The 13,180-nt window shown below is 38.6% G+C and overlaps 2 protein-coding genes across 2 annotated transcripts; both read left to right on the forward strand.

Moving 5' to 3' along the window:
* Positions 1-948: 948 nt before the first annotated feature.
* On the forward strand, positions 949-2,030 carry LOC116525282 (olfactory receptor 51F2). Its single transcript, XM_032241083.1, has one exon. The coding sequence runs from the start codon at positions 1,001-1,003 to the stop codon at positions 1,949-1,951; it is 951 nt and encodes a 316-aa protein (XP_032096974.1). The 5' UTR covers positions 949-1,000; the 3' UTR covers positions 1,952-2,030.
* A 9,782-nt stretch (positions 2,031-11,812) lies between these two features.
* LOC116525283 (olfactory receptor 51A7-like) lies at positions 11,813-12,754 on the forward strand. Its single transcript, XM_032241084.1, has one exon. The coding sequence runs from the start codon at positions 11,813-11,815 to the stop codon at positions 12,752-12,754; it is 942 nt and encodes a 313-aa protein (XP_032096975.1).
* The last annotated feature ends 426 nt before the right edge of the window (positions 12,755-13,180 follow it).

Here is a 13,180-nt window from a genome sequence, read left to right on the forward strand (position 1 = left end):
ATGGTACATGTTCAAGAAATGCTGGCTATTGCGGTTTTTTGAATTTTGATAGTAGCATGTGGTATCATTTATCATAGTGTAGTGTTTAATTTATCGTAGTAAAGTTATGGCAAGGTTTGCCTCTTTTCCTCTATTCTTCCCTTCTTCCTTCTTTTTTCCTCCTAGTCCTTCTCATCTTCTTACCCTTTCCTCCTTTCCCCCCTTGTGCTCCTTCCTGCCTCCATCTTCACTAGTCTTTCTTTTTCTCCTCCTCCTCCTCCTCTGTCATCTTTGTCTCTCTTTTTTCTACATGGCCTTTGATCCAACTTTCTTACATTTGTGGTTTCTCTCAACATTTAGGCTATGCTTTATAAAGATACCATTGGATGGTTAATTGCTTAGTCTTAGTTTGCTCATCTGCAAAATTCATGTACTATCTATCTCCAAGAGTTGGTGTATGGATGAAATTATATAATGCATATAAAATGTTAACAAAACAGGGAGCTCCCAACAAATGGGATCAACACTTATTTTTCTTAGGGTTTTGTTTTTTGGACCACCCTATTATCACATATATAGGCCTGTGTGTCCCAGGGATGTTTTTTGGCATTCTTCTGGATATTTTCCAAGGATATCTAATTTTATTAACATTTCAAATGTGACTTAGTTTGCTCAGCGTTTTATCTAGAATCAAAACTTATTTTCAACAAGTATTAGAAACCAGATTTCTCAAAATATTGTTTAGTTATTTTACCGGGGATTTATATTGACAGACCTGACTTAATTGTAATATTTATTTATATTAAAAATAATTACAGACTTAACATACTTAAGAAAATTTGATGTAGCACAGTTCAGGGAATTCTCTTTTCTCAATAAATGTGAAACACTGACGGACTGGGAGAGAAGTGTGCAGCTCTAGGAAACTAAAAAAAAATTAAAGTTCTTTGGAAATTAGAAATGTATGTATTATGTGTTATGTTAAATTACTGAAACATCCCTATCTTCTCAGTTCTTCCTTATGTCGGTCCGCAATAATACCAATGTGCAGCCTCTGACCTTCCTCCTGATGGGCATTCCAGGTCTGAAAGCTGCCCAGTTCTGGATCTCCATCCCTTTTTGTCTCCTGTATGCTGTTGCCCTCTCTGGAAATAGCATGATCCTGTTTGTAGTCCTCAGTGAACATAGCCTCCACCAGCCTATGTACTATTTCCTCTCTATGCTTTCAGCCACAGACCTGAGCTTGTCCCTGTGTACGCTTTCTACTACCCTTGGTGTCTTCTGGTTTGAAGCCCAAGAAATCAACATAAATGCCTGCATTGCCCAGATGTTCTTTCTCCACGGATTTACTTTCATGGAGTCTGGGGTTCTACTGGCCATGGCCTTTGATCGTTTTGTGGCCATCTGTGACCCACTGAGATATACTACTATCCTTACCAATGCTCGAATTGCCAAGATTGGGATGAGCATGTTGATAAGAAATGTTGCCGTCATGTTGCCAGTTGTGCTCTTTGTCAAGAGGTTGTCCTTCTGCGGTTCTATGGTCCTTTCACATTCTTACTGCTACCATGTTGATCTCATCCAACTCTCTTGCACAGACAATCGGATCAATAGCATCCTTGGTCTGTTTGCACTCTTCTCCACTGCAGGGTTTGACTGCCCTTGCATCCTGCTCTCCTATATCCTGATAATTCGATCTGTCCTCAGAATTGCTTCCTCAGAGAAGCAGCACAAAGCCTTCAACACCTGCATATCCCACATCAGTGCTGTTGCCATCTTCTACATCCCTCTCATCAGCTTGTCTCTTGTCCATCGCTATGGCCATTCAGCATCTCCATTTGTCCACACCATCATGGCCAACATCTTTCTGCTAATCCCTCCTGTGCTCAACCCTATTATCTACAGTGTGAAGACTAAGCAGATTCAAAAGGCCATTACCAAAGTCTTAATGCAGAAGCAGCTCCAAATCTAATCATCAGCTGTCTCTAATTAGAGATAAAGCCATTTTTGAATAAGTGCTTTGCTGGAATGGGGTAATCATCCCAAAGTGCCCACACATGCCTCCAACAGTCCAAATTAAGCAACATATAGGTCATATCACATTTAGTCAATTTCTTTGTCAATAAATCCATGTCATTGTTAACTAAATTATGATTTTGTTTTCAATACAAAGTGAAGAAATGTATATAAACAACTATTTATATTTGTAAGCAGCATGAAAGCTACATAAAATATTAATTCAGACTTTGTACAATTACAAAAGTTCACATTTAATGTGAGAAACTTTCTAAAAAACCCAGTTGTTATTTTCTGAATGACACACAGAAAGCACTTTACTTAGTTTCTTTTGTTGAAAATCTTGATTATTTGCATGATTCCAAAATAGACATTCTATAGAGTGGATCCTAAAATATACATCAATGTAATTCCATATTGGGTCTTACGTAGATGGAATTATTTTGCCCTTTATTATGTGCAGAGGATGTCTAATGTAAATACAAGATACTGCATTATGTGCTCAGCATCAGTTATTGCTGCTGTTAGCTAAAGTTAAAAGTTGATAATTGTATTGTTAACATTCTAGGAGTAAGGATAACACTATTTTTCAATTTTTTTTTTTCACCAATATTAGCCTTGGTATAAGAGAACTTGTACTTTTGACTCATGTTTATCTCTATCTCTGATTTTGTGACTCCATTTATAAGCTCACTGAACTAACAATGGCAGAGCAAAGGCTGGCTGATATCCATACATAGATACTTTATAGCTGGTTATTGAATCTCTCCTCTTGATTGAATACTGTCTAGTGAATTTTAACATGTGACACATAATTTTTTGTTCTTTTTGTCTACTTCAATATACACATTACATGCAGACCTTCTTGTTTTGTTTGTTTGTTTTTGTTTTGAGACGGAGTCTTGCTTTGTCACCAGGCTGGAGTGCAGTGGCACAATCTTGGCTCACTGCAAACTCCACCTCCCGGGTTCAAGCAATTCCCCTGCCTCAGCCTCCCAAGAAGGTGAGACTACAGGCATGTGCCACCATACCTGGCTAGTTTTTCGTATTTAGCAGATATGGTTTTTCACCTTGCTGGCCTGGATGGTTTCAATCTCCTGACCTCGTGATCCACCTGCCTCAGCCTCTCAAAGTGCTGGGATTACAGGTGTGAGCCATCACGCCCAACCCACATGCTGACTTTTTTTAATCTCTTCTAACAAAGTTGCTAGTTCCATCTGCTGACAAATTATCCAAGCCTTTCAGCAAAGTTCACTAGTCAATGTATATCCACAGACTTCAGACAATTTCTCTTCCAAACACAGTTAATAACCAAGAGTGCTACTCACAACTCTGCCCTTTGGAAGTGTTTTCCTTCACCTCTCTTCTTTATGCCATCCAAATGTAGGGCTGCTGTGCCACTGCACACAATTTTTGGGTAGCAGCAACTTGTTTACCAATCTATTCGTGAACCAAGCCTGAATATTTTCCTCCTTTACCAGAAACTTACCAGAAACCCCCAATGAGGCCATGGACATGAATTAATGAGAGACATCCATGCAACAGTGATAAGTGCCATAGGATTGTGCGCCAACTATTCACATAAATTATTTGTGCTTTTTGACCTTGTACATCATTATCCCTGTGATAATTGCTCAAATATCTCAGATAGGATAACAACATAGCATTTTTTGCATTGCTAAGTATATTATCTTCAATTATATGATTAAGCACTGAAGAATTACCACAAGTAAAGCTGAAAAATTATTGGGTTGACTATGAGATAAATGTTGTTCATAACCCCATTAATCAGTCTCAACAATCTTATAAGTTAACCAAAAGAGAGCGTGATGGTGTGTTTGAATGCCCAAGCTATTTAAGGACTCTTAGAGATAATGTTAGATAACCTATATCTAAGAGTTCTTAAAGAGTTTGGGCATTCTTCTTTGTTTATGAACAGTTATATTTGTAAGTGATCTTAGGTTGTTTGGGGAAAAATCTGGATACTTTTTATTATATACAGTCAGTAGCATTGTGAGGCACTTCATGGGGGAGGCCAAGACTCATATTGAATTATTGGGCACTGTATACATGAAGTGACTTAAATATTTAAACAGGTTAAGGGATCATGATTTCCCAGTATATGGCTGATGTCAGCCTGGTGCTTAGAAGTTCTCTATCATAAAGGTCCGTTGAGTACACCCTAGAAGAATGTTCATTTAGCTTGTCTCCAGGAAGACTATCATATATTGTAACATATCACTATGGGTCCTGTCACTCTGATAGCTATTCTAGCCTTTCTACCCTCTATAAAAATTATACCCCCTTATATGACTGTTAAGTACTGACATGTGGCCTCAGAATTCCTTCATTCTTGTTGTTAATAGGAAGCCCATTTCCACAGAAGCATCTTTCATTGTTAAGTGTAGCCTACAGAGCACAGCAACTGCCAACCTTTAAAATTATCCAGACTTCCTCTTATGAATGTATTTTTTGTTGCCTCTGTAAAGAAATATGTTCTTTTCCCTCTTGGAGAAAATAATCATGTGGTAAATTATCTTGTCTCATGTGATAAATCGATTCTAACATGTCCACTTCCCTGATATTTCCATAGTCTTCATTTTTGCCAAGAATATTTGGCATTTCTGCCTAATTTTCTGCGGTCATCATCATATCTAATCTTGACAACTATCTCAGTAGTGCATCAGCACAGTTTCCGGGTATTCTTGATATAATATTGTACCTAAAATCACGGATCAGTGCCTTAATGTCAATAAACTTTTCTCTATGTCAATTAATGTTCATGCCACCACCTACTCCCACTGCTGCCTGGATGTAACACCTTCAACTTCCATTCTTCTCATTTGATTCCAGTTAGTCCAATTAGGTAGGTTCTGCAATGCCTTCAATAAATAGGCTATTTTCTGCAAAAAATGTTAATAACAATTATCTTTTCGGGCTTTGCTGAGACCTGACTGGTTATTATTTTTGCCTGGAACGAGAAATGATAGGGCAGTTCTTTTGGAGGAAAGATATCGGTTGTGAGGCATCATACTCAGGTTTGGTTTGTGTAAGGTCTCCAGACAGTAACAAATGAATTGTGTTTGAAAAGTAAGAAGAGATCTGATTCTGCTGGCATGAAATACTGAAAAGTTTCAAGATTTGAAGACTTATACACTTAAATGTCAACATTCCAGGAATGAGGATCTCATTCATTTTCCCCGTTACTGTATTTCTAGTCTTTTTCAAGGTTTTTGACTTTGTCATAGAAGATCTGTCAAAACTGAGCATCCAGTCTGCCTTGCACCTCTGCCACTCTTTTCGTTAAATTCTTCGCCTGGTTTTTACAGCTGTATAATCTATGTTTGAATGAGATAAAGGTTTCCGTCAGTGTTCCTACAGAGAACCTTTGATTTTCGTGGCATAGCTGACATTGTCAGTTGGATGTCCCAATCTGATTAGTTCTTATTTCAAGGTTTCTGAGGCAGATAATAAAATCAGTTCATTCCCTAATCGTTAGATGTTTTAGGTAAAAGTGGAAGACTCAATTCAAGATTCTTAGTCTTGGGAGCTGGAAAGATTGATTTCTATAGAACCTTAATCCATTTCCATGTGTGGCTCTGCCTGGGGTGGCTCCAGTCTGCCTTCTCTGGAAGAGCTGAGTGACTACCTTGCTAGAAGACTAGTCCTGTGGGGCCCCTGATATGCACTCACATATTCAGGGCTAAGGAGAAGATGTAGAAGAAGCTATCTCAGTTGCAGCGCTGGCCTATTATGCCTACGGTTTCAGGTTATGCCATTGTTGTTTCTGTGGAGATCTAAAGAACAAGCTCAGTGGTGAAATGCTGAAGAAAGGTGTGTACTGCTGGAACTGAGCCCTGGAGGAACCACAAAGAGCCAAGCAATAAAGGAAAGTCATGATTTATAGGCATCTGGCTGGCAAATCACAATAAAACCAGGAAGAGAAAAACCTCTTTTCCTTTTAGTGTACCTCCACTACCCTCTACTGACAAATCTTAACATTGTTCCAGCTGGCAAAACATTCCAATATCATCATCACAGAGCAGATAAAAAGGAGTTTAGAGTTGAGAAATGGCACATTAATAATAATCCAGAAACCATTATGGGTGACTATTGCCCAATCCTACAGGGCCACCTTTAAAGTCTTATCAAATATGTCTCAGAATACTCGGCCCAGAAAAAGAAAGACAGAAACAGTTTATCCACTGGATCCTATTTCCCATCACTCAAAATCTACCTCAGGAGTCCTTAATTCCCCCCTATTTCTGGGTTGTACATGCATGAATACCAAGTGAGGACATGTAGCTATTTCATCACTCAGCGTCAGTGTTGGGGCAAGAAACAAGAGATGCATGGTATGGGCCGAGTTTGAGATGTCTTCAGATTCTTTCTGTGTAAAGACAGTCAATGACTGATGGGTCTGATTGCTGCAACAGTGATTGGAAAATGAGTCTAAAAGATTTTCAGTGATGCAGTAGAAATAGCAAATTCACAGGGTCAACTCAAGTCTTGACGTTCTATCCAGGTGTGCTTATAGGTTCACAGAAAATGCAGTCACCTCAGAGTGAGGTATGAGCCATTTCTTCTGCTGTACTGAAAATCTATCCTTGTTCTATTTTATTACTGTTTTCGGAGCAAGTTCTGTTACTTAATCCCATAAATCAATTAAAATTGTATGCTTACCAACTCGTTTCCTTTCTCTTAAACCCCAAATAGTGAAGAGAACTGATCCAGAAAAGGGTATCCATGGGCCAAGTCTCTCAGAAAAGATGGAGGTAGCTCCAGGGCAACGGAGAAAGTGCTGTGAGCACATAAAGTATACATAAGTGGTCTCAGGAAAGCTGCTGAGAGAAAAACCCTTTTGCAGGGAATATTTATTATTACTAAGGTTACATCCTTTCAGGTTAAAATGGTGATATTAACAAAAATATTGTCATTATTTATTTATTGTTGTTAACAATAAATAAAAAGGAGAAGTAAGGTAAAGCAGAAACGGAAGAGGAAGAGCTAGAGCAGCAAGTTAAATCAGAGGAAAAAAATCGAAGGAAGATAATAGATTTTATTTCATCTTCTTCCTAAAAGTTATCTAAATTTAGCCTTTCTGAGATAAGAGTTCTCACTGTTTTGCTCCCTGAAAAAACACAACAAAACAAAAACAAACTTGTAATATTTTTCCCTAGTTCTAGTTGTTTTTTTGACCTGGTGACCCTGTAGCCTATGCTGGATCTGGAGACCAATTAAGTTTCCACTCAAAATGATGTAGATACATGTCAGGAAGTAATGAAAGGATGTACCATAAGGCAAACATGATACATGTTATTCTACTATGATTCTGGATTGATACTGCTGGAAAAGATACATCAACATTCCAAACTTGCAATGCTTTTTGTAATATTATTAGAAACTTGCACTGCTTTTCGTAATACTCTAGTTAAAATATACATTTTTTTGAATGTGAAAAATCAAATTGAATTATGTCTTCTATTTTTGTATAAGAATAGGAATGTGAGGAAGTATTGCTCTTTGCTTGTTGAAGCCATTGTAGTCGAGGTGCTTATTACCTGCTCAAAACTGCTCTAGGTTTAAGCTCAAGGTTTTCTGGAAGTTTATCTCTGAAAGTTTCTGAAAGCTTTTTATATTTTTTATCCTGCTCACTGACTTGATCCATAGTTGTCCTGTAAACTATAAGCGCAATAAAAGCAATGCATCTATTTTGGTCATCTGTGTTTCTCAGTAGTTGGACACAATACATTGTTCATAATAGATTATCAAGAAATACACATCAAATAAATGAATGATGATGGCAATAGATATGCTGTTCTTGGTAGGTAACATAAGAAGTGATGGGAAAAAGGAACAAAATTTACTTGTATTATCTATTTTAGAAAGGAGGGGGAGATTTTTTTTTTTAAATCAAAAAATGTATTTTCCTAATGGGTGGAGGTTCAAATAAAGATTAAAGTTTGAATGAACACAAGGTCACAGCTCCTTTAGGATTATCTTCTGTAACTAGGAGAATCTAACCAGGTCTGCAATTTTCTCTTGGTTCCACACTTCTGTGCCCCCTTTTCTGAGCATTCATTTTCTTTTTGTGACAACTGCATTTTTTCCCTTTACAGATGCCAGAGCAATAAGTTGAGAAACCTAGGCTAGAATTAGAGTAGGCCTTCAGGGTACTTTGCTCTGGTGCAATAATGATAAAGAGGACCATTCCAAAGGATATTCTGTATCTCTTTTGTCTGTCTTCCTCAGCAACCAGTTCTAAACACATTCAGTGCCTAACAAATCTGGTTTCAGTCACCCATCTTCCCAGAGCGCTAGTGCTGCATCTACCCAAGTCTAGTGAAGCCTTGATATAGGGGACCTAAGGCTTTAGGAAAATAATGCAGTGTTTAACTAGGACTGACATTTTCCTGAAGGCAGAATATTAGGTGTCATAATCCTGACTGTATTTATACTGGCATGATCTTGCAGTAAAAGGCTACTAAACACCAAAAAATTCTGACCTTAAGTAGGGTTCATAGCTTTATCAAAGCTCCACGTATTACTAAACCTTCAGAGGTGTTAAGCCAACAAGGCCCTGTTGTAGACTAAGGCTGCTAGTTTATTGGCTTCTTTTCTCCAGTTTTCTCCCTGTCCTAATTGATGACTACAGTCCCCAACTCTATCACATCGCCTCTTGTATTAACCTGAAGATGAAGTCATCATTGTCAGCTATCTAAGTTCATTCATTTATCTGATACACTTTGTTTCAGGCCAATAGTACTTGGCTAGATCTTATTTTCTGTTTTCTTTGTGTGAAAATCACATGCCCCTTCACAACATGCCAGAAGAATTATAAAACTTGTTTATTTCTAATTTTCAAAGGTAGTGGGCTCAACAATTTCTCTTGTGAACTTAAGGGTCTGAGATATTAAGCATGCTGTGGCCCTGGGCATTACTTTTTGTTTTGTGAGAGCAAGTGCCTTCAGGGACCAATACATGTGAAAGGGCTAGATATAAGACAATGAGGAACAAAGGAGTCTATGATAGAGACTTTGTCACTTACTTAAAGCCATCACATTAAAAATATATTTAGACATTGTGATGACCCAAAAGAACACATTTGTGGGCAGGATTGCACCTCAAGTCTGCCTGTTTCTGACCTCTGTGACTGGCTTATGTTGAGTCTTTTAAGGTATACACTGAATCTCAGATAGAGCCATTGCTGGATTTGGGCTGTCTTTACTAATGCTTTACAGTGACTGTCCCCAAAGCCTGCACCTGTCATGAGAACAGGATCCCATCAGTTAAAGCCGTCACTGTGATTCAGAGCCTGCTCACTTAGGAGAGTTTGTTATTGACATAATTGATGAGACAAATCAAAGCAAAATCAAAACAAAAGTCATTGTTCCCAGGGGAATAGGTGTCTCTTAATTCTGAAGAGGATGTTCCTCTGCTAAGGAAGAGTATGAGGATATAAACAAAGGTGCAGATTTCAGACAGAGTGCTAGAACAGAGAAGCTGCAGAAGTTGTCGGATTCGAAGGCTTTCTATTCTTGGTCTGGAATAAGGTAACTAGAAGCCTGGTAGCTGTTCTGGTGAATGTAACTGAATTTCCTTAGAATGATTTTATCTTTCCCAATGAAAATACTGTAGTTTACAGAGATAAACCTTATGTCTTTCAGAGGAATGGAGGTAAAAATGTTTCATGGTTAGTTCAACCTAGGAGATCAAGTTACATTTTGGGCAAGGCTTATGGCTAAAAAGACAAGTGTCCACATGTAGCATGGGGCACTTACTTGTATTTGCATGGTGAATACAGTTGAATAAAACAATGTGGTCAGTACTAACTTATTTATTGAGTTACCTGAGTTGGGGTGGAAGCTTGTCAAGAAAGGCCTCAGGCATGAACCTCGGGAATGGCCCATTTTGAGGGGATTCTTTGAAGGGAGATGGATGCTGTGTTATCACTTTTGTCTCTTGGCCAGAATTCTGCTCCTCTGACAAGGACAGGCTGTTAGCCACACTACTGGAGTTTTTTTTTTTTTTTTCCATTTATTTATTTTATTGCATTTTAGGTTTTGGGGTACATGTGAAGAACATGCCAGATTGTTGCATAGGTACACACGTGGCAGTGTGATTTGCTGCCTTCCTCCCCATCACCTACATCTGGCATCTCTCCCCTTGCTATCTCTCCCCAACTCCCCACCCTATTTCCGCCCAACTGACCCCAGTGTGTAGTGCTCCCCTCCCTGTATCCATGTGTTCTCATTGTTCAACTCCCGCCTATGAGTGAGAACATGTGGTGTTTGATCTTCTGCTCTTCTGTCAGTTTGCTGAGAATGACGGTTTCCCTACATTGTCCCTACATGGACAATGTAGGGACATGTCCCTACAAAGGACACAAACTCATCATTTTTAGTCTACAGCTCTTGAAAGGAAAGTTACCCAAAGGGTCAGTAATACTGCCACCAGGAGTATGAGCAGGATCAAACCCGAATTCCAGAGACAGACAACTACGCTGGTCGCCAATCTGAAGGGCAAACACAGAGAAGCCAAGTGCAACAGTAAATAGTCTGTGGACAGAGAAAGACAAGAGCTGTGACCATTCTGAGCCGGGCCAGTAGCAGTTGCTCTGTAAGGTGGTGAGTACTTTAAACACATACAAATGTGTTATGGGATGCATGGCCAGGAAGCATTGGTCACATATACCACTAAGCTTGCCTCATAGTTCCTAACTGGTCAACATGAGGCAAAGGTCCTTAAAAAATTTTGCAGCATACAAAATAGCTACTATTTCCCTTTTTCTTCACTGCTTTCTATTTCCACCCAAAGCTTTCTAGTTTTTCTAGCTGAATACAACCTCCTCTTCATCCACCCTTGCTAAACATGCTCAGAGATTTTCCATGAAAGGACAAATGCTCACACATGGCCATCCTCTCTGTGTCATTTAAGGTGGTCTCTTGCTGCCACCAGCCACCTAAGTCATGAGAGCTGGGTCAGAGGAATCCTTCCTCCTCTGCTCACTGAGGTGCTGTGATTACTCACACTGCCCTGCTTCAGGCTACTGTCAAGATCTGGCAAATGGCATTTGCTACCAGGTTTGAAGATCTCTCTGCAGTTTTGGGCCTCTTTCTGTGAATGCTCAAAAAGTAAACCATTTTATAATGTATATGATTTTCAGGCACATATATTCTCTACTACATATGCTTTTTATTCTCTTGTTTTTTATTTTAATAATCTCCCTTAAAAATAGAAAAATCTCACATGTTGTAGAGAAAAGGCCATGGGCTGAGTTTAACTCTGCATTACAGTTTGCCAGCTTCTGTGGTAGACCAATTAAATACATTTTCACAGACATGTACCAAGATCAATAACATAAGATTCAGGCCTCCCTTAAGTGCTATTATTATAATATGAATCTGTGGTTTGTGTGAGTACATGTCCATTGACACACCCGTGTTATTAGATCGTAACAGGTTCCACTTAGTTTAATTGAAATAAAAATCTCAAAAGGTAAGAGTTTCAAAAAAAAAAGCGCATCAAAGCTCCTTCTTTCTAGCTAGAAAATTATTCAGAAATATATCAGGAAATAAAGATAGAAAAACAAGATAAAGGTTTTAAATGAATCCTGTGGTGAACTTATTTAAATATTTTCCATCGTTTTCTTTATGTAGGGAAACGTATATTACTCTTCTTGACACCTAAGATAGAGCTATATTTAATTTAACTAACAAATTAATTTAAATATTTTCAGAAAATACAACTAAAACTTTTTGTCTATTATGCATCTTACTTTAGACCCAGAAGTAGATACGCTAATGGCCGCTCTGTGATGTTTCTGCTCAATACCTCAGACATTGAAGTCTCTACATTCCTATTGATTGGGATACCAGGACTTGAGCATGCACACATTTGGATCTCTATCCTCATCTGCCTTATGTACCTCATGGCCATCCTGGGCAACTGCACCATCCTGTTTGTCATCAGAACAGAGCATTCTCTGCAAGAGCCCATGTTCTATTTCCTCTCCATGCTGGCCCTGTCTGACCTGGGCCTGTCTTTCTCCTCCCTACCCACTATGCTGAGAATCTTCTTGTTCAACAACATGGGGATTTCTGTTGATGCATGCATTGCCCAGGAATTCTTCATCCATGGATTCACAGACATGGAGTCTTCAGTTCTCCTAATCATGTCCTTTGATCGCTTCGTAGCCATTCGCAACCCCTTAAGATATAGGTCTGTTCTCACCAGCTTCAGGGTTTTGCAAATTGGACTGGCATTTGCTATTAAAAGCATTCTCCTAGTGCTACCCCTTCCTTTTACTTTAAAGAGACTCAGATACTGTAATAAACGCCTTTTATCCCACTCTTACTGCCTTCACCAGGATGTAATGAAGCTGGCCTGCTCTGACAATAGGGTTAACTTTTACTATGGTTTGTTTGTTGCCCTCTGCATAATGTTAGACAGTGGTTTTGTTGCTATGTCCTATGTATTCATCCTGAAGACTGTGTTGTGTATTGCATCCCATGGGGAGCGGCTCAAAGCTCTTAATACCTGTGTGTCTCACATCTGTGCTGTACTCATATTCTATGTGCCCATCATCACCTTGGCTACCATGCATCGCTTTGCCATGCATAAATCCCCTTTAGCTATGATCCTGATAGCAGATGCATTCTTGCTGGTAACACCCTTGATGAATCCTATTGTATACTGTGTAAAAACTCGGCAGATTAGAGTGAAGGTCCTGGAAAAATTGGATCTGAAGTCTAAATGATGGGGCAAAGGTGTAAATTACATTTTTTTCCACAATGTCTTTTCTTAGGAGAAGGACAGTGTTTCATCCAAATAGGAAATGGTTCTATTTACTTCACAGTCTTTAAATTAGCATTAATTAATTAATTGGTTAATCAATTAATCCCTAATGAGCATTAATATACCACAGCTTTTCTACTTCTGAATAAGAAAAGGCTTATATTTCATAAACATGTTATGAATTTTTTTTTTGTTCTTTGGGTGATGGATAACATCAATTCTCAGACACAAGAAGGATGAGTAAAAGTCTTGAGAATTTTCTAAGGAGAAGTTAAGAAAAATGTCCTTGAACTGTGGCTGGGAGAAACCTACAAAATTCTGGGTCTATTTAACATCTTGATATTGACCCCCTCTTATTTTATTTTCATTGCGATTTACATTAAACTCT

Source organism: Sapajus apella, unplaced genomic scaffold (genome assembly GCF_009761245.1).
Source record: "Sapajus apella isolate SASKATOON/1434 unplaced genomic scaffold, GSC_monkey_1.0 scaffold47, whole genome shotgun sequence".
In the NCBI taxonomy this organism is placed as follows: Eukaryota; Metazoa; Chordata; class Mammalia; order Primates; family Cebidae; genus Sapajus; species Sapajus apella.